General features: G+C 40.7%; 1 protein-coding gene across 6 annotated transcripts in view; it reads left to right on the forward strand.

The window, feature by feature from the left end:
• ROR2 (receptor tyrosine kinase like orphan receptor 2) overlaps positions 1-19361 on the forward strand; it is a 241939-nt gene that overhangs the window by 183901 nt on the left and 38677 nt on the right. For all 6 annotated transcript variants that reach the window (XM_039544636.1, XM_039544637.1, XM_039544639.1 and 3 more), the window contains 2 exons: positions 13121-13408; positions 14503-14533. In XM_039544636.1, coding sequence (XP_039400570.1) covers positions 13121-13408; positions 14503-14533 — 319 coding nt within the window. The remainder of the gene's footprint in view (positions 1-13120; positions 13409-14502; positions 14534-19361) is intronic.

Below are 19361 nucleotides of genomic sequence, written 5' to 3' on the forward strand. Positions count from 1 at the left end.
ATACCTATGAGATGCTACATTCCAGTTTGGATACAATCTCAGGAAATGCATGTTTGCATTACTTACCTGTATTTTGACATGACTGTTTTTGGTAATGTCTTCCTGCCAGCTCCCTTACCACATACACTACTAAAGCAAGGTCACAGTGGGGAAAGGAATATAGTGACAAAGCCCCAGAACTGCCACTATATAAAGGATGCTATAAACAAGCAAAATACTATTAATTGACTAGAATAATGGTCAAGATGTAGTATCATTAAACTCCATACTACTGATAATATTACAGAGCAGGGATTTGAGGAGGAGATGGGGACAGAATCATATGGCCCTTTTGAAATTATTGCATCTTGGGGACTAATGAGCATATTTTTTAGCAAAGCTGCTATTTATCTCTTCTTTTTTTCCTCTTGTTTGGGGAGAGTCTTATTTCATATTGTGTGTTGAGTTTATATATCTTCATTGATTTAACAATTTTCTTTTTGTGCAATAATACCATCTCTCTCTCTCTCTCCCCCCAGTGGTTGGATTTTCATGGTCATATTCTGTATAGTTGTCATAGTTAGTGTACATAGTTCTTAGAGTTAGTGTATATAGTAGTTGTCCCTGTCTTCAAGTGACTGTTCGCCCCAGGGGCTGGACATGCCCTGTTCCCCAGGCTTCAAGCCATGTGCCTCTTGCAGCAAGCTGATGCCGTACACTAGCTGTCTAAAGTGGCTGGGGAGTCTCACGTCAAAGAGAAGGGCCAGATCTGCAGGGACTTCAAACCCTGTACCAGAAAAAGGGACATTCAAATGAAAGCCATTCTTATGGAGACGGCCCTCAGACCAGCCTCCGAACCAAGCCTCTCCGAATCGGCACCAAGCACTCCTCCAGCACCGTGTTCTTCCCAGCACCATTCTCCATCCCCAGTGCTGAAGAGGGACAAGCAGGGAGGAGCTGGCATAGTGAGACCTGCATCGGGCCACTTGTCCTCCCCCAAGCCATTGATGGCTCCACAGACTCCACCTAAAGTGCCCACCACAGAATCCCAGGTGCAGCCATGGAGCCAGATTGTTCCTGGCCTCCTTGGCACTGGAGGCTTTTCAGGCGGCGAAGGATCTGCTGTCCCTCCTGATCCCGCTGACTCCTAAGGACCCCCACCGGCTAGGGCAACCAAGGTCAGAAGGGAAGAAGTCCGTCAAGCTCTGTCTCAGTACGAGGCACTGTCCAGAGGCAAGACCTCCATGGTACCAATGCATTGATCGCCATCCTGACACTGGTCCCCAGTCTGTCAGCACTGCCCAGTGGTGAAAGCAGGTACTGCACCACCATGGTCTCCAAGGGAAGAATCCTCTTAGGAGTCTGAAGGGGAATCCTTCGCTCCATCCAAGACCTATCAATACCCAGCCTCCAGATTTCGGTACCAGCCCTCCTGTCGGCACCTAGCCACCAGGCCAGGACTGGCCGATTCATGAGACCTGATCCCGAAGGCCAAGGGGGATCTACAGCCTATGGTGGACCAGCCTCAACAAATATCTCAAGAAACTGAGGTTCTGCATGGTCTCTCTGGCCTCCATCATTCCCTTCCTGGATCCAGAAGACTGGTACACCACCCTTGACTTAAAGGATGCCTATTTCTACATCTCTATCTTCTGCAGCCACAGAAGATTCCTCAGGTTCATAGTGGGATAACGCCACTACCAATACACTGCCCTTCCCTTCTGTCTATCGGCAGCACCATGGGTTTTGATGAAGTGTGTGGTGATGGCAGAGTTCCTCAGGCATTGAGGCATGTTGATGACAGGTTGATCATAGGTCGGTCACTGGCTCAGCTGCAGCACAGCATTAGCACAATACAGGTCACCTTCCAGGAACTGGGTCTATTGATAAACGAGCAGAAGTCAACCCTGGTCCTGGTTCAGAGAATAGAGTTCATGGGGGCAGTGATCGATTCAACCCAGGCCATAGCCTCCCTACTGGCTGCCCATTTCCAAGCTATGTTGGACCAGATTTCCAAAGTCATGATCCACCCACTAACAACAGGTCAGGTCTGCCTCAAGCTGTTGGGTCACATGGGGGCATGCACCTACATGGTGCAGCACACAAGGTTCAGTGTGTTTCTGAACCTCTCAGTGGCAGCGCCACTCACGCTCCTACCCTGCCCAGACTTGATTCCACAAGACCACAGATGGTTGCTTCACTTGAACCTCACCTCCCAGCACCTGATAACATGGTTGCTGAACCCTGAAGAGTAGGCCTGCTTGGAACAGGTTCAACAAGTCTTGCTGAAAACTTCCACCAGGACTACCTACTTGGCCACGTGGAGACGTTTCATTTGTTGACTCTCCGAATAGAATATCTCTCTTCTGGTCCTCTCTGCAATCTATCTTGGACTGTCTGCTCCACCTAAAGCATCAAGGTCTGGCTCTCTCATCTATTGAAGTTCACTTGGGAGTCATTTCAGCCTTCCACCCTCCAGTGCATGCAGATGAGTGTTTTCCCATGAGATGACAGGTTTCTCCAGGGGCTGGAAAGACTCTACCCTCAGGTTCATGATCCAGTCCCCTCATGGGACTTAAACTTGGTCCTGTTGAGGCTCACTGGGTCTCCCTTCAAGCCATTAGCATCATGCCCCATACTGCTTCTCTCTTGGAAGGTCGCCTTCCTGATGGCCATCACCTTGGCCAGAGGGTCTCTGAGATCAAAGTCCTGATATCAGAACCCCCTTATATGGTGTTCTTCAAGGACAAGGTTTGGCTGTGCCTCCATCTGGCCTTCCTACCAAAGGTGATGTTGCAGTTCCACAACAACTAGGACCTTTTTCTTCCTGTCTTCTTTCCAAATCCTCACAAGACCGTGAAGGAACATCAGTTTTGTACACTGGATGTTAGGCGTGCTCTCACCTTCTATATTGAGAGTGCCAAGCTCTTCCACGAGTCCACACAACTCTTTGTAGCAGTAACGAAAAGGATGAGCGAGCTACCTGTGTCATCCCAAAGAATCTCGTCCTGGATACCCGCCTGTATCCAAGCTTGCTACGAGCGGGCGAAGGTTCCACCTCTGGCCATCATGACTGCACATTCAATGAGAGCCCAGGCTTCATCAGCAGGCTTTTTCACTTATCCAGGATATCTGCAGAGCTGCCACATGGTCGTCAGTTCATACCTTTGCGTCCCACTATGCCATCAGCCAACAGGCCCAGGATGATGCCAGTTTCGGGAGACCACTGTTGCAGTCAGCACATCCATGAGCCGACCTCTGGGGTTATTGCTTGTGAGTCACCTAGCATGAAATGGACATGAGTAAGCACTTGAAGTCAAAAACGGTTACTAACCTTTCATAACTGTTGTTTTTCGAGATGTGTTGCTCATATCCATTCCATGACCCACCCTCCTACTCCTCTGTCGGAGTTACTGGCAAGAAGGAACTTAGTGTGTATGGGGCCAGTGGCGCATACGCATGTGACTCCAGAGGGGGCTGGAGCCAGCCCTACCGATACCACTGAGGGAAAAATATCCAGCAACTGTGCATGCGGTGCACACACATCTATCATGGAATGGATATGAGCAATACATCTTGAAGACCAAGAGTTATGAAAAGTTAGTAACTGTTTTATATTTTGGTTTGCTGGCAACTCTGAAAAATTGGAAAATAGAATTCGTTTCAGGTCAAACTGAAAACAATTTTTTTTGGAAATATTCAGCAAACATAAAAGCTGGAAAAAATGGAAGAATGACAGCCAAGATTTAAAAAAAAAATAGAAGCCTAAAGTTTGGCTCCAAATAAATATTTAGACGTTTGGGTTTTTCTGAAAATTCCACCCTAAGGGAGTTAGTTGTCCAAGACCCAATGAAATTCTTTGGAATTTGAGGTAGCTCTCTTAGATGCCTCTGAAATTTCAACTTTCAAACTTTATAGCATGAGTTTCTGGGAGCTCAGTGCTTTTGAAAATTGGGCCATCTACGTGTGTGCCTGAACATCTAAACTGACAAATGCTCCCACAATTGTGTGCCTACACTTACATGAAGCAGCTACCCTATGTGTGTATACAAATATGCTTTCACGGTGATTACACGCACACATGCAGGCTATGGCATTGCACATGCATTTTTTATCATTGACCTGGGTAAGGCCTCTTTCCAAAATGTTGTTTTGAGATCTTAACCTAAAATATCTTACTTTGTAAGTGAAGTTTTGCATGTAGCAGTGATTTCACTCCTTGCTGCAGTCAGCTATGTGTTCAGAGATGGATATTATTTAAACAATACATGTTTTCTTCATTGGGAAGCCCAAAAGTATTATCAGTCTAGTGGTAGTTGTATCCTTTGTTTTTTAACCTGTTTATTAGCTGTTCTTGAGAATTTGGTAACAGTTTGATATTCCCATAATCTGTGAAAGAACTTTCCTTATTTCTACCATCTTTCCAACACTCACAAGAATCACTGCTCCATCTTAATCTGTTTACTGTGAGATTCTCTTTGCTATATTTTATATTATTTTCATTCCATCTTAAAAGATGAGGAACTGGCAATCTAACAGAGGCAATTCAATATATAAAAGAGTTCTGACTATATTGCAGTGTTAGTTGTTTCTGCAGCCTAGTGTATATGTGGGATGCCAGGGCCATCATAATTTGATATGTGGACTAAATTTTGCTAACCAGTTTTGCATTTGTCCAGGCAAGATGGAATATTAGAATTGATTGTAAGACATTTTATAAACCATAACAAGTGAGAAGTTTTAATTTAAAACTACTGTGCTTATGGCAAATACAGAAATATCTAGCAGATAGATTTTTCTGTCTGAATCCTTGGCATTCAGACAGCAGATCCAAAGCCTATTGAAGGCAATGGGAGTTTTATCTTTGATTTCAATGGGCTTTGGATCAAAGTCAGAGTAAAGCAAAAATTCCCTAACAATAACTTATATATAATGGAGCAAATTAGTTTGCAATATAATAGGACTTTTAAAAATAAAAGTTTTCAATTTGAATATCTGTATCCCAAAGCTAATGTAATTGTTGGAACATAACATATATTTATAACTGCAGTAATGCTATCTGAACATAGTGAACCTTAGCCATTTTTGTAGGGGCTTTTCTTTCCTTGTTTCATAAAATATGCCACTGCTATACCAGTTTACTAAATCTGTTTGAGTCTGCAATGTCTCCGGTTGGCTGGCACAGTATTTGAAGTATTGCTCACAAAACACAATTTAAATACGTAAACATAATTCAAGTTCTGTTACATTGCATTTCACTTTTTCATACATTTATGGGAAATAGAATATTTGTAAGGAGAGAGCACCACATTTTTAGGGAATCATGAGAGGCACAATTAATGAAAGAGAGCAGTTTCTTACCCCAAATCATTGCATCTAAGTGGAATCCACACAATATTTGTGGCCTACCATGCTCCATAAAAAGTAACTGTTCATTATCACCACAGAAATTAAATAAAGAAAACATTCTTAACAATATAGCTGGTTAAATTTTCCACTTTGTTTCAAAGATTTGCAATTATAGGTTATCTGAAAAGAATGTCAAATAACAGGGCAGCATAACAAATGGCTGGCTGCACTGTCATACAATTACTTCAGATTTAGTAAGTTTTGTACAGCAGGCTTCCCCCTCTATTTGACATTGATGAGGCCTCATCTGGAGTACTGTGTCCAGTTTTGGGCCCCACACTACAAGAAGGATGTGGAAAAATTGGAAAGAATCCAGCGGAGGGCAACAAAAATGATTGGGGGGCTGGAGCACATGACTTATGAGGAGAGGCTGAGGGAACTGGGATTGTTTAGTCTGCAGAAGAGAAGAAAGAGGGGGAATTTGATAGCTGCTTTCAACTACCTGAAAGGGGGTTCCAAAGAGGATGGATCTAGATTGTTCTCAGTGGTACCAGATGACAGAACAAGGAGTGATGGTCTCAAGTTGCAGTGGGGGAGGTTTAGGTTGAATATTAGGGAAAAAAAATTTCACTAGGAGTGTGGTGAAGCACTGGAATGGATTACCTAGGGAAGTTCTTACAGGTTTTTAAGGTTGGTCTCGACAAAGCCCTGGCTGGGATGATTTAGCAGGGGATTGGTCCTGCTTTGAGCAGGGGGTTGGACTAGATGACTTCCTGAGATCCCTTCCAACCCTGATAGTCTATGATTCTATAATTATATGTATCATTTCTCAGAAGAAATTAAATTACCAATAAAGAATTGGTGCTTCAGGGTACTGATACAGAAATGGGGTAGGTGTAGTACACTGCACTTATTTTTCTAACTTTTTCTCTAGGATGTTGGTAGGAAAACATTTGTGTCAGGTTAGTTCAATAGGACAAAAATATTTATTACTTGATTTGTAGTAACAAAGTAACTTAAAATATTATTGAACATGTTTGTAAAAATGGCAGGAGAAAAAAATGAACTTGAGCCAAAGTCAGAGTTGGTGAAAGTGGATTCCATTTCATTGACATCAGGGAAATGGCATCTGGTCACACCAGATCTGAATTTGGCCATAGACTATTGGTGTTTCTTTCTCTGATAGTTTCTCAAGCAGTTTTGTTCCTGTCACTTTTGGTATCTGGTCTTAAGTTCAGATCACATATTCTGGATCACTTAAAAGCTGTGGAGCAAATTCATTGCTAGAGTAACTGGTTTCACTGAAATTATAGCAGAAATGAATTTGAGCCAATTTGTGTAGTAATCCTTTGTGGTTGAGGTTTTGATCTGTAATAATTACCTCTCATGCATCCTATCTCGCTGAACTAAATACCATTCTGCAGTTGAATAAATTTTAATTTACAAGGGAATGTCTGTGACTGGGCTGATTTAGCCAAATTCACTCCAAGTCAAGATTTTAAATAGCCGATAGTAAAAAGGATTGAAGCAGGTGGTGTCCAGCCTGTGAGCTGGAGGCCAATTTACGGCTCTCAAGGGTAACCATATTAAGAAGAAAAAGTTTTAATTATGAATTGAAAGAGTGCTTTCTGACTGCACCCTGTTGTTTTCAAACAGAAGTGCTTAAAGCAGCCCCTTCACTACAGAGAGGTGGTATGGAGCACAGTGATCCCACTTGCCTGGCAGAACCAGAAAAAGCTCCGATATGACCTGGGAATGCTCTGAGTAGCAGCTGTTGTTTCCCGGCTACAGCTGTGGAGCAGCTTCTCATCTGGCCATCTGCTATATCACAGGGAAGAGAGAAGAGAGTAACTCTGGGTAGTTCAAGGATGGGAATTCAACTGGTTCTGCCTGAGCCTAAGGAAGTACCTAGTAAAGGATAGCACCTCTCCTCCGTACAGCCACACACAATGCCCAAGAGAGGAGGGAAAGGGAAAAGCACCAGCAACCAGTTACAGCTCCCTGACTCTCTGACCTGGTTGAGATCATTAACCGCCTGGGAACAGCCAGGGGTAGGAGAGAGAGAATTGGAGAGCAGAACTTTATTTTTGTTTATTTTCATGAAATATTTTTTCTGACATAAGCTGTATCATTGGAAACCCATATTTTGACAAATATATTGAATTATTGCAATCTATCCATCTTCCTCCTCCCATCTCTGCCTTGACAACCCAAAGTGAAAGTAAACTACGTTGTTGTTATTGTCTCTGCAAAAGTGGCAATATCAGTTTGGGAATTTTTAAATACTAAGTTAAGGATGAGTTCGTCTCGGAAATTGCTATTCTAATTTGTGGTGGAATGGATGTGTGTTCTCTGTTAATTGAAATACTGGTGTGTGTGTGTGTGTTCGTTCTGCGGAAATGTTAAATTCAAATAATAGTTAGAAATTAGTTACTTATACCTCTTCCAATAAAGAAGGTATCAAAAGATACAGAAAGGTCAACTGGTGATTTTCTAAGAACATAAGAATATAACAGTGGGCATACTGCATCAGACCAGTGGTCCATCTAGCCCAGTATCTTGTCTTCCAAAAGTGTCCAATGCCAGATGATTCAGAGGCCATGAACAGAACAGGGTAATTTATCGAGTGATCCATCCCCTGTCGTCCTGTCCCAACTTCTGACAGAAGTTTAGGGAAACCCAGAGCATGGGGTTGCATCCCTGACCATCTTGGCTAATAGCCATTGATGGACCTATTGTCCAAGAAGTTATCTAATTCTTTTTTGAACCAATTATAATTTGGGCCTTCACAACTTCCCCTGGCAATGAGTTTCACAGCTTCACTGTATGTCGTGTGAAGAAGTACTTCCTTATGTTTTAAACTTGCCGCCTATTAATTTGAGTAATTTTGTACCCTCTCCAAACTTTCCCACCTCACTGTGTACCCCTTTTTCCAGATCTTTGACTATGCTGAATAGCACAGATCCTTGTACAGATCTTTGGGGATCCTGCTGTTTATCTCTCTCCACTGGAACAACTGAACATTGATTTCTACCCTGTGTTTCCTATCTTTTAACCAGTTACTGATCCATGAGAAGACCTTCCCCCTTATCCCATGTGTGCCTACTTTGCTTAGGAGCCTTTGTTAAGGGAGCCTGTCTGAAAGTCCAGGTACACTGTATCAACAGGATCACCCTTGTCCACATGTTTGTTGACCCCTCCAAACAATTATAATAGATTGATAGGTATGATTTCCCTTTACAAAAGTTGTGTTGACTCTTCCCCAACATATCACGTTCATCTGTGTGTCTGATAACTCTCTTCTTTACTATAGTTGCAACCAATTTGCCTAGTACTGAAGTTAGGCTTACTAGCCTGTAATTGCCAGGATCACGTCTGGAACCTTTTTAAAAAAATTGGCATCACATTAACTATCCTCCAGTCATCTGTTACAGAATGTGATTGAAGTGATAGATTACGTACCACAGTTAGAAATTCTTTAATTTCATATCTGAGTTCCTTCAGTGAATACCATCTTGTGACTTATTACTGTTTGATTTATCAGTTTGTTCCCAAACCACCTCTATTGACACCTCAGTCAGGGACAGTCCCTCAGTTTTGTCACCTAAAAAGAATGGCTCAGGTGTGGGAATCTCCCTCACATCCTCTGCAGTGAAGCCTGATGCAAAGAATTAATTTAGCTTCTCCACAATAGCCTTGTTTTCCTTGAGTGCTCCTTTAGCACCACTATTGTCCAGGTCTTCTGATGTACTTAATTTTTTTTTTTTTTTTTTGCTGTTAGTTTTTGCCTTTTGCTAGGTGGTCTTCAAAATCTTTTTTGGCCTGCTTAATTACACTTTTACAGTTGACTTGCCAGAGTTTATGCTCCTTTCTACTTTCCTAAGTAGGATTTGAGTTCCATTTTTTTGTCTCTAACCACCTCTTTTACTCTATTTAGCGATGGTGTTGGTTTTTTCATCCTCTTAATTTATTTAGTTAGTTAGTTAAACTTTTTTTAAAATTTGGGTTATACATTTAATTTGAGCTTATATTTTAGTGGGGTTTAGAAGATTCCATGCAACTTGCTGGCATTTCACTCTTGTGATTGTTCCTTTTAATTTCTGGTTAAATAGCCTCCTCATTTGTGTGTAGTTCCCCTTTTTGAAGTTAAATGCTATTGTGGTGGATTTCTTTAGTATTTCTCCTCCCCCCTCCCCACACACCAGGATGTTAAATTTAATTACATTATAGTTGCTGTTACCGAGTGGTTCAGCTATATTAATCTCTTGGACCAGATCCTGTGTGCAATTTAGATCTAAATCAAGCATTGCCTCTCCCCTTGTGGGTTACAGAACTAGCTGCTTCAAGAAGCAGTCATTAATGGTGTCTAGAAATTTCACCTCTGTATCCTGTTCCCAGTCGATATGGGGATAGTTGAAATCCCCCATTATTATTGGCTGTTCTATTTTTGTAGCCTCTCTAATCTCAATCTGAGTATTGTACAATCCCTGCCACCATTTTGGTGAGGTGGTCAGTAGTATGTTCCTACTGGTATATTGTTATTATTCAAGCATGGAATTCTATCCATAGCTATTCTGTGGTACAGTTTGATTGATTTAAGATTTTTACTATATTTCATTGTATGGTTTCTTTTATATATAGTGCCACTTCTCCACCACTGTGACCTACTCTGAAATTCCTATGTATTTTGTACTCTTATTACCAGGCCCCATCAATTATCATCATTCCACCAAGTTTCTATGATGCCTATTATATCAGTATCCTCATTTAATACCAGGTACTAAAGTTAACCCATCTTAGCATTTAGACCTAGAATTTGTATAGAAGTACTTATAAAAGTTGTCAATATTTGTCTGTCTTCATGTAATGTAACTGAATGGGCCTCTTTTTCATTTTATTGTTTTTCTTTAATTCCTACCTGTACTTTTCAACTTCTATCCTCTCCTCTTTATCAGGATATGGGGTATCCCTTTTAATAAATCTTTCCCTAAAGGATGTCTGTGTCTGAACCTTGTGCTCCTCTGCACTTGTCAGCTTTCCCTTAGTTTAAAAACTCCTCTTCAACCTTTTCAATTTTACATGCCAGCAGTCTGGTTCCATTTTGGTTTAGGTGCAGCCCATTCTTCCTGTATAGCTTCCTCCTTTCCCACAAGGTTCCCCAGTTCCTAATAAACCAAAATCCCTCCTTCAAACATGATAGGCTCATCTACACCTTGAGGCCTTGCAGTTCCGGCTGCCTAAATGGCCCTGTACGTGGTACTGGAAGCATTTCAGAGACAGTTATCATGGAGGTCCTGGAGTTTAATCTTTGACCTAGCAGCCTAAATTTGGCCTCCAGGATTCTCTCCTATCTTTCCCTATGTCATTGGTACCTATGTGTACCATGACCACCAGTGCTTCCCCAGTACGGCACATAAGTCTGTCTAGGTGACTCGAGAGGTCTGCAACCTTTGCATCCGACAAGCAATTCACCATGAGGTTCTCCTGATCATCACAAACCCAATTGTATATATTTCTAATGATCAAATCCTCCATTGAATAGATATGCGGACAGAGTTGGCACCAGGGTTTGTAGCAGGGTTTGGTTCCGATCCCTCAGACAGAGACAAACACCCACTGAATCTCTATCTAGCGTTCTTAAAACTGCAATACCCACCTGGGGAAGTGAAGAAACAGATTGACAGAGCAACACCCATCCTTTCATGTATTTATACCTGCTCCTATATTTTTTACTTCATACATCTGATGAGGTGAGTTCTATCCCACGAAAGTTAATGCCCAACTAAACTTGTTAGTCTCTAAGGTGCCACAAGGACTCCTTGTTTTGGGGGGTTTTTTTTGCTTGTATTTTTTGTTGTTCTCCTATGCTCCATTTTCTCATTGTCTCCCTCATTTCTGTGCTCTTTCACTTTTGTATTGCTCTTTGCTTCCCTCCTTCCCCTTCCGCTCTTATTTTTTGAAAAATTAAATTTTTGAAGAGGTTTTTCAGGATCTCTTATTTACCATCTTTGACTGCTTCCCTCAAAAAGGCCCCACATCAAGGTGATACTTCCACATCTTTTAAAGAGTCTGGACATGTTTCCTCCTTAATGCTCCACCTTCCAGGAGAGTGCCTCATTGACTTCTCATAACTTATGTTCTTTCTGTCTTCCCTATTTCTGCCCACCTGGCCAAAACCATGGCTGAATATCCTATTTGTATAGTGTTCTACCCTTTGTGGCCTAGCGACAAAACTGCCAGTGAGCCAACAGCATAGCTTCTCCTATATCCATGTTTTGTCAGTCTTCTCTCCTTTGTCTTAGTTTGTCTTTTACATTCCTCTTTTATCTCCTCCCTTTATCTTTCCCTTATGTTTTTCTCGTTTCATTTTCTTCCCCTTGTTTTCCTTCTCCTTCTATCCCCACCTGTATTTCTCCTCCTCCTCTTCCCACTTGGTTTCTTTTCATTCCCCTAAGGATCTCCCAGATCTCTGACCTTACTTCAGGTCCTACTGGTGCTGCTGCTTCTACTTATACAACAGCCATTCTTCAGCCCAAAACTGCTGGTACTGACATGAATTTTAAACAGCTTGTCTTTATTTATTAAATACTGTTCAGTTCAGTGGTAACACCAACTCATCTAAGTTATACCTTGCATCATTGCTGAGATGCTTTTCAACAACACAATGAATACATATTCACTCCATTTTGCAAACCATTTGAAGAGGCTTGTGCCATCCAAGTGTAGAGACTTCTAAATAATATACTAGTGACTCACTAATCAGAAGTTAGTATTAAATAAATTGGTCCATCTTTCTACAAATTTTCTAGTACATTTTCTAGTGCTTTTGTCCACTCTAATCCCAAGTCATGAGGCTTCCAGACTTCCCTAGAAGAGAGCAGGTCTCACTGGTATTTTAGAATTGGAAAAAATACAGAGAAGGGCAACAGTAATGATTAGGGATATGGAACAGCTTCTATATGAGGAGAGAATAAAAAGACTGGAACTGCTCAACTTGGAAAAGAGATTACTAAGAGAGGACATGGTAGACATCTATGAAATCATGAATGGTGTGGAGAAAGTGAATAAGGAAATGTTATTTACTCTTTCACATAACACAAGAACCAGAGGTCACCCAATGAAATTAATAGACAACAGGTTTAAAAGAAACGTAAGAAAGCTTTTCACACAATGCACAGTCAAGGTGTGGAACTCGTTGCCAGGGGACGTTGTGAAAGCCAAAAATATAATTCTGTTCACAAAAGAATTAGATACATTCAGAGAGGATAGGTCCATTAGTGGCTATTATCCAAGAAGGTCAGGGATGCAACCTCATGCTCTGGGTGTCCTTAAACCTCTGATTATCAAAAATTGGGGATGGATCACTTAAAAATTGTCCGGTTCTTTTCATTCCCTCTGAAGTATCTGGCATTGGCCATCACTGGCAGACAGGATACTTGGCTAAATGGACCATTGGTCTGACCCAGTATGGCCATTCTTATGATACAAGCTAAATAGAGGGGGAAAAAAATCCTATTCCAGAATTCCACACAGGCAGTTATAGTTGTATACATTTACATCTTGCCTTATCTCCATGTAACTTGCTGTGAAGGTAAGCCCTCATTCATGAGACAGAATTTGGAGGATGATAGTGTTCCAAATCCAGGATGATGAGAATTGTGTTTCTGCATAGCATATATTTGAAAGAAAACTGAAACCATTTTAAAGAGCTTTTCATAAAAATGTGCCCTTGGGCAGTCTCTTATCCAAATCCCACTGAAGTTTGATCTTTTTTGAACTTTCACCTTTACAGGTTACTTTCTGACCTTTCTGGAACCAGTCAACAATATCACCATAGTCCAGGGCCAGACAGCAATTCTCCATTGCAAGGTAGCAGGAAATCCTTCCCCCAACGTCAGATGGTTAAAAAACGATGCACCAGTGGTTCAGGAGCCAAGAAGGATCATCATAAGAAAAACAGATTATGGTTCACGGTTAAGAATCCAAGATCTCGACACTACTGACACTGGGTACTATCAATGTGTAGCTACTAATGGAATGAAGACAATAACTGCGACAGGAGTTCTTTTTGTAAGGCTTGGTGAGTCATTTTGCGTTAAAATGTGGCTTTTATGACTACTTTAATTGGTTTATAGACTAGTTCTTAGTTTTCACAATAGCAAAATGAGAAATTAATTTGCTATTTAAAAAACCCCCCTCAACATTAAAAGAAATAAATAAAAGTTGTTGCCTGAGGCCTCTTTTCACACAAGAGTGCTTAGTGAAACCTGATACCCATTTACTTGTAATAAAAGAAAGGAACTACAGATGGAATGTCTGCAAATATACATCTCAAAGGAAATCACAAATGTTAAATAAGGCCCAGTGCAAGGTACAAAAACGGTAAGTTTCATTGCGTCAAATTATCACAATATTGCTGAACTCATTCTGTAAAAAAGAGCTTTTGAAAGGAAAAGGGGAATGAATAACAGTTCATAGTGTTCACTGGTATTCATAGTTTGGAGCCCATTCCTTGTGAGATACTGAATGCCCTTAAGTGGGTGAAATTAACGGAAGTTGAGGGTGCACAGCACCTGGCAGGAGGTTCTCATCCCTTTTGAGGGATTTCTCATTTAGTCTGCAACCAGAACTTTTATTTGTGTGGTTTTTAAAAGTTCCTGAGGTGGTGGCACAAAACTCTAAGGACACTCCATTTCCTAGATATTGTTCAATATTGTTATGGTAATGACTAACGTCACTATTTGCCTTGGAGAGATGTATTAAATACTAGGGTTTCATATCATGTTCCTATTGTGACACAGGTTACAGGCATGCCTCTGACACATCCTAACAGCTCTGATATTAAGCCTCAAATGAATTTAATTGGGTTTAGTAAGAGATAAGTGATCTGCCAAGATAATGCTTTGTGTTTTTGAGGTTGTATGTTTCTATACCAGGAGATGCATTCTAACAAAAATAAAGTCTACTCAGGTTTCTGCCTGACTAGACAGAAGATTCATGTGGTTTTTTGAAAATAACTGTATTTATGTGCAGTAACTCAAAGCCTTTTGTTTGATGCTTTGTAAGCCTTCCTTAAAGAAATCTATGGAGTTCTATTTAGCCTGCTACTAGCTTTTTAATGCTGCAGTCATGAGCTGAATTTGTCAATAATTTGTATTTGTTTTATGTTTATAGGCCCAACAAACAGCCCGATTCACAATTTTCAGTAAGTATTTTTTGGAAATAATTTACTGAATCCTTAATGATTTTGCTGTGAAAGAATTTGGGTCATAAATCCTGCAAACACTGCTGGCAGTCACCACATGTCTTTGCTACAAATATTTAGCTTGATTGAAAACCCTCAGAATGGCTGAAGTCTTTTGAAACAATGATAGCATTGTATTACAGTTAGTTTTGGTTTGACAGAATTTTCTTAAGGAACTTCTGTGTGCATATTTAATATTTTAGGGAAGCAAAACACCGCAAAACTGTGATGTTTGGACAGTAATCATTTACAGGACAAGTATGAGCAACACTGGTGGTCAGAAATGAACAGGTCAAATTTTAGGTCACTGCGGTTGTAACTTTACCCATGTTATATTACTGTAACTGGAAAAATCAAGTAAAATTAGTTCAGGTATTTGTCTCTGAGCAATTAGGAAACCTCTATTCTGTAATGTGATGAAATTTAGATATGAATGTTTCATGATGGCTTTCTTATTTCTGTCAGCTGCCTGGAGTTGGTGGGCTACCCAAATTACCAAAAAAAAAAATAAAAAAAAAATTGACTTTGTTTTGCCATTACTGTTGCATGTGTTTGAATAACTGTAAGTAAGCTTTATTGTATCATTTGTTCATGTAAATTTCTGTGATGCTGGTGTTCAGTAGTGGAATTAGTACATTTTGGGAAGTGTGTGCACTCATATATTAATATAATAAGGGTGTGTGATGGGAGGACAAATTTCATAGTCTACCAAGGACAAACTTGTATATACAGGGTGGGATTTTCAAAAGTATTCGCAAGCCTTAGCCTAAATCTTCTCACATTGAAGTCAGCACTAAAACTCTCGTTAACTTCAATGGGAGTAGAACTAGAGCAATGCTGAGTGATTTTGAAAATCACACCCAGAAATTTTACACTTGCATTAAAACTTTGAACATTTTAAATAATGGAAATGCACTAACCATGAGTCCTGCATCCTCCTTGTATGTTCTTTCACACAGCAATCCTAATACTGTTACTTATATGCATACAAGTATAAAATCCCTAGGAAAAAAGAGTAGCAGAAGACACGTTCTAATTCTCTTCTATTCATATGCTCAGAACATGTACATGAAGGAAAGGATTTTCATAATTTTACAAACTGAAAGATTAGACTTGAGCCTTCAAAGGGTACTTTGTTGTTAAACCAGTTTAAATTTCATAGGTATATCTCTCCTAAATAAAATTGGGCTATGGCCATTAAGGGTGACACATGGATGTTCACATGAAGAAATGTGCATTTTAGTAACCATTCTGAACCCTACATACATGCTGTGTGTACTTCATTTTACATCAGAAGAACACTATGAATCTGTTCTGCCAATTAAGTAATATGAAGGTTTCTGAAGGATATGAATTTCTAACTAGCAAAGAAGGTCAGAATAGAGTTCCAGGAGGGAATAGCATGGGAGTCAGAAAATTAAGAAATGAATAGTGAAGCACTGAATTGATTTCAAAGTATACATTCCCATGACTTACATAGATGTGGGTTTGATCTGAGCACAGAACAAAGAGCCAGGAACTTCCAGTTCCATTTTTACACTGATTCCCTTTATAACGGTTAGCAAGTCATTCAGTCTCTCTCTCCCTCATTCTGTAATATTTCCCAATCTCATAAGGGCCTTGTAAGGATTAGTTAAACTGATGTTTGGAAAGTGAAAAATTCTGGGTTATAAGTGGGAAAAAATAATTGTGGTCACGTACTAAAGACTGTGTCATAATACATATATACAGAGGGCCAAATTAAGGTTACACAAGCAACCTTAAACCTGCTATTTCCTAACTTTTGAGTTCTTGATGTTGCAACCTTAACTTTATTTTAATGTATTTTTTTACTATAATTTCCTAAATTAAAAAAAAATTAAAATTTGAAAAATAATTCCATCATTGTAGAACCATAGTGACCTCCTCCCATGTAGATTGTCAGCAGAGCAGTGATATTTAGATCCATGACAAAGTCCTCTACCACTTGAGCTAATGGAATATTTAGTAGCAGTAGAGACTGTCTTCTGTGCGGACCTGTCACTGCAGGGGGGATGACACACCCTTTGCCAGTGGGTATCACAGCTATTTGCTGGACTGCAGAGGATTGCTGAGACTCAGGAATAATAGGTTCAATTCTAGGTTCTGTAGGGGACTGTTCTGGGACACTGCAAGTGCAATCCAGGAATTCTAGTGATTCTTCTGTCCCTGTTCTCCATTCCTACCTAGCTCCTTCCTGTCCCCTCCCATCTTCTGTCCTTCCCTACCTCCCTGGCATTTGCCTCATCCCCATCTCTGTCCCATGTCCCACCACTCGCTCTTGCCCACATGACACCCCCCCTTGCTCCTATCCTCCCTCATTCCTCTGCTCCTGCCCTTATCACCCCTCCTGTTCCTAGCCCATTTCCCCAAAGACGTTTATCCTTCCTCTTCCCAGGTTTTTGCCCCTGTACCCATGCCCTGCATATCTTTCCCCACTCTCCCACTCTTCTGTATTCCTGTTAGGTGGTTTGCTTCTCCTCCTGCACATACCACAGCGGCTCTGGGCAGCCAGTAGGAGCGGCTGCTCAGCCGTTGCAGCCTCTGTTTGGAGCACATTTAGTCACTGTGTGGAAGTGGTATATGTGCAGTCCAATCAGCTGGTAGGAACTGACAGCATGGGGCATGTTCCGTGCAGATGAAATCTTCAGAGAATTTGTCTGCCAAAGTCTAACAAGTTTCTACTGAACTTGTGCAAACTTAGATTGTTCAGAGTCTTATAACTGGGCCAGTTTAGGCACATTTTCACAGGTATGGCAAAAGCCCTGACACCAGGATGACTCGCCCCAGCTACCTCCCCACCCCCAAGTCCCTTGCCAAATTTAAGTCCTTTCTCCAAAGCATGGAGGCACTAGAGCTTTTCAGAGAAACAGTTGTAAGAATTATTTTTTTTTTAACATGGACAAAACAACATATTTTCCCCTAACCTTATTTCTGGAAATGGCTGAACCATTTTACCTGAAATGTTCCACACAAAAAAGTGGCCATTGGCAGACACCTAACATGGAAAATTTCAGCATGAATGGTTTAAATTTAGCAGTTGGCAACAGGATCTTATGGAAATTATTGGGCAACTTGAAATACAAATTTCTTTGCATATGCCACCTACAGTTGATGTTTAAAATCTGAATGTGGTAGGGAAATAGGGAGACCTGGGATGTGGGTAGGGAATAATGGATGGTGGGTATGGAGAGAGATGTTGAGGAGTGGGGATATGGGGAGACACAGGGAGGAGAATACATGTCACCACTGATAGCTAACAGTGTTGATAACTATTAGACTTCACTCCACTGATACAGACTTCATTAGAAAGCTCAGAAATTCCTTCTAATAGGTGCTCGTTCAAGTGCATATACCATGAAAACAAGCATAAAAGAGCAAGGAAATCACTGGGTAGTCCTCACTCCACAGTTGCAACTTACAACTACGATTTTGCTTGCTCAGCATTACTGTAACTTGGCTACATCCACCACCCATAGCCAAACACCTCCTCTCTTCATCTTCACACAAAAGAAGGAACTTTAACTTCATTACCAAATATCAACTATTGAAAAACAGGGCACAGCATTGTACATCCTCATTACATCACCTAAATAACATTCCTGGGAATGTTACAACCAATAACTTCCCAAAGTGCTAAACATTCCATGAACAATAATCTAGCACACCAGTCTTAAAGGTCACCATCAACTCAATCCTCACCTAACTATACACACTAGCTTTCTCCTTCAACACAATATGAGATCATCATCCCAAACAATCAGAAAGCATCCATCCCTGATTACTCTAGTTTCCGAACTGAAGACTGTACACTTTGTGTGGAAATGGGAAGACTTGTGAGCTTTGGCTGGTGGATATGGAGGAAGACGTTGCAAGGGTTGGATGAGCACTTTAATGATTTCTTGGCTTTTTATGTTTGGTGGTGGTAATATCACTTTAGCAATCTTTAAATGACTTGGAATTAATTTTTTGTTTTCAGAAATTAGTATGTGTATTTAAGAAGTATTTGAGACAGATTCAGAGTCCCATTCCAGAAGCTTTGCATAGTGGACATGGCTTGGGAAAATGGGATGTGACTGGGATGATCCAACTATTCCTAGCAGTCAGAACAGTCCATCAAGGACATAAGCTGCTAGGCGTAGGTTAAAGTAGACTTGCTAGCTGGAGAATCCAGTTGCATTTAACCACTTTTGCCCCTCTCTGAGGTTTGCTGAATGTAACTCTGAGACAGCCCAGAATCTTGGTGCTCCTTATTTGCTTATTTTCTGGTTGAAAATATCTGTATTTTTTCCAGGTATATCCAGTCAGTACGCATGTCTTTTTCATTGTATTTTGGGGTCTTGTATTTTGTCAAGAATTTTTTTGGCTGCCAATGATTTAAAAAAAAAAAATAATGCAACCAAGCATGTATGCATGGGTGGGCGGGAGGGAGCGGGGAATGAGGGAAAAGGAGGAGAGAGATGGCCTTCTGAACTGCCAGCAGGACTATAGAGTACAGAAGGAATTGGTGTGGAACAAAGGGCTCATTTTATTCATTAGCCATCCAGTCCAGTTTCCGTCTGAAGCACAAAGTTCCGTGCCTCGTGGCATTAATGTTTTTCAAAAAGGTACGCTTTGGTGAGAACACTGAAGTCAATTGTACCTCAGTTTAAAACAATGCCTAATTCTTAAAGTATATCAACCTTTATCTGTTTGATATCATCTATCATGTAAATTTTCATTTAATCCATATGCTTATGTTGAGGCCATGTGCTAAACGGGGATTCTAGAA

This window comes from Mauremys reevesii, linkage group 6 (assembly GCF_016161935.1).
Source record: "Mauremys reevesii isolate NIE-2019 linkage group 6, ASM1616193v1, whole genome shotgun sequence".
Lineage (NCBI taxonomy): Eukaryota > Metazoa > Chordata > Testudines > Geoemydidae > Mauremys > Mauremys reevesii.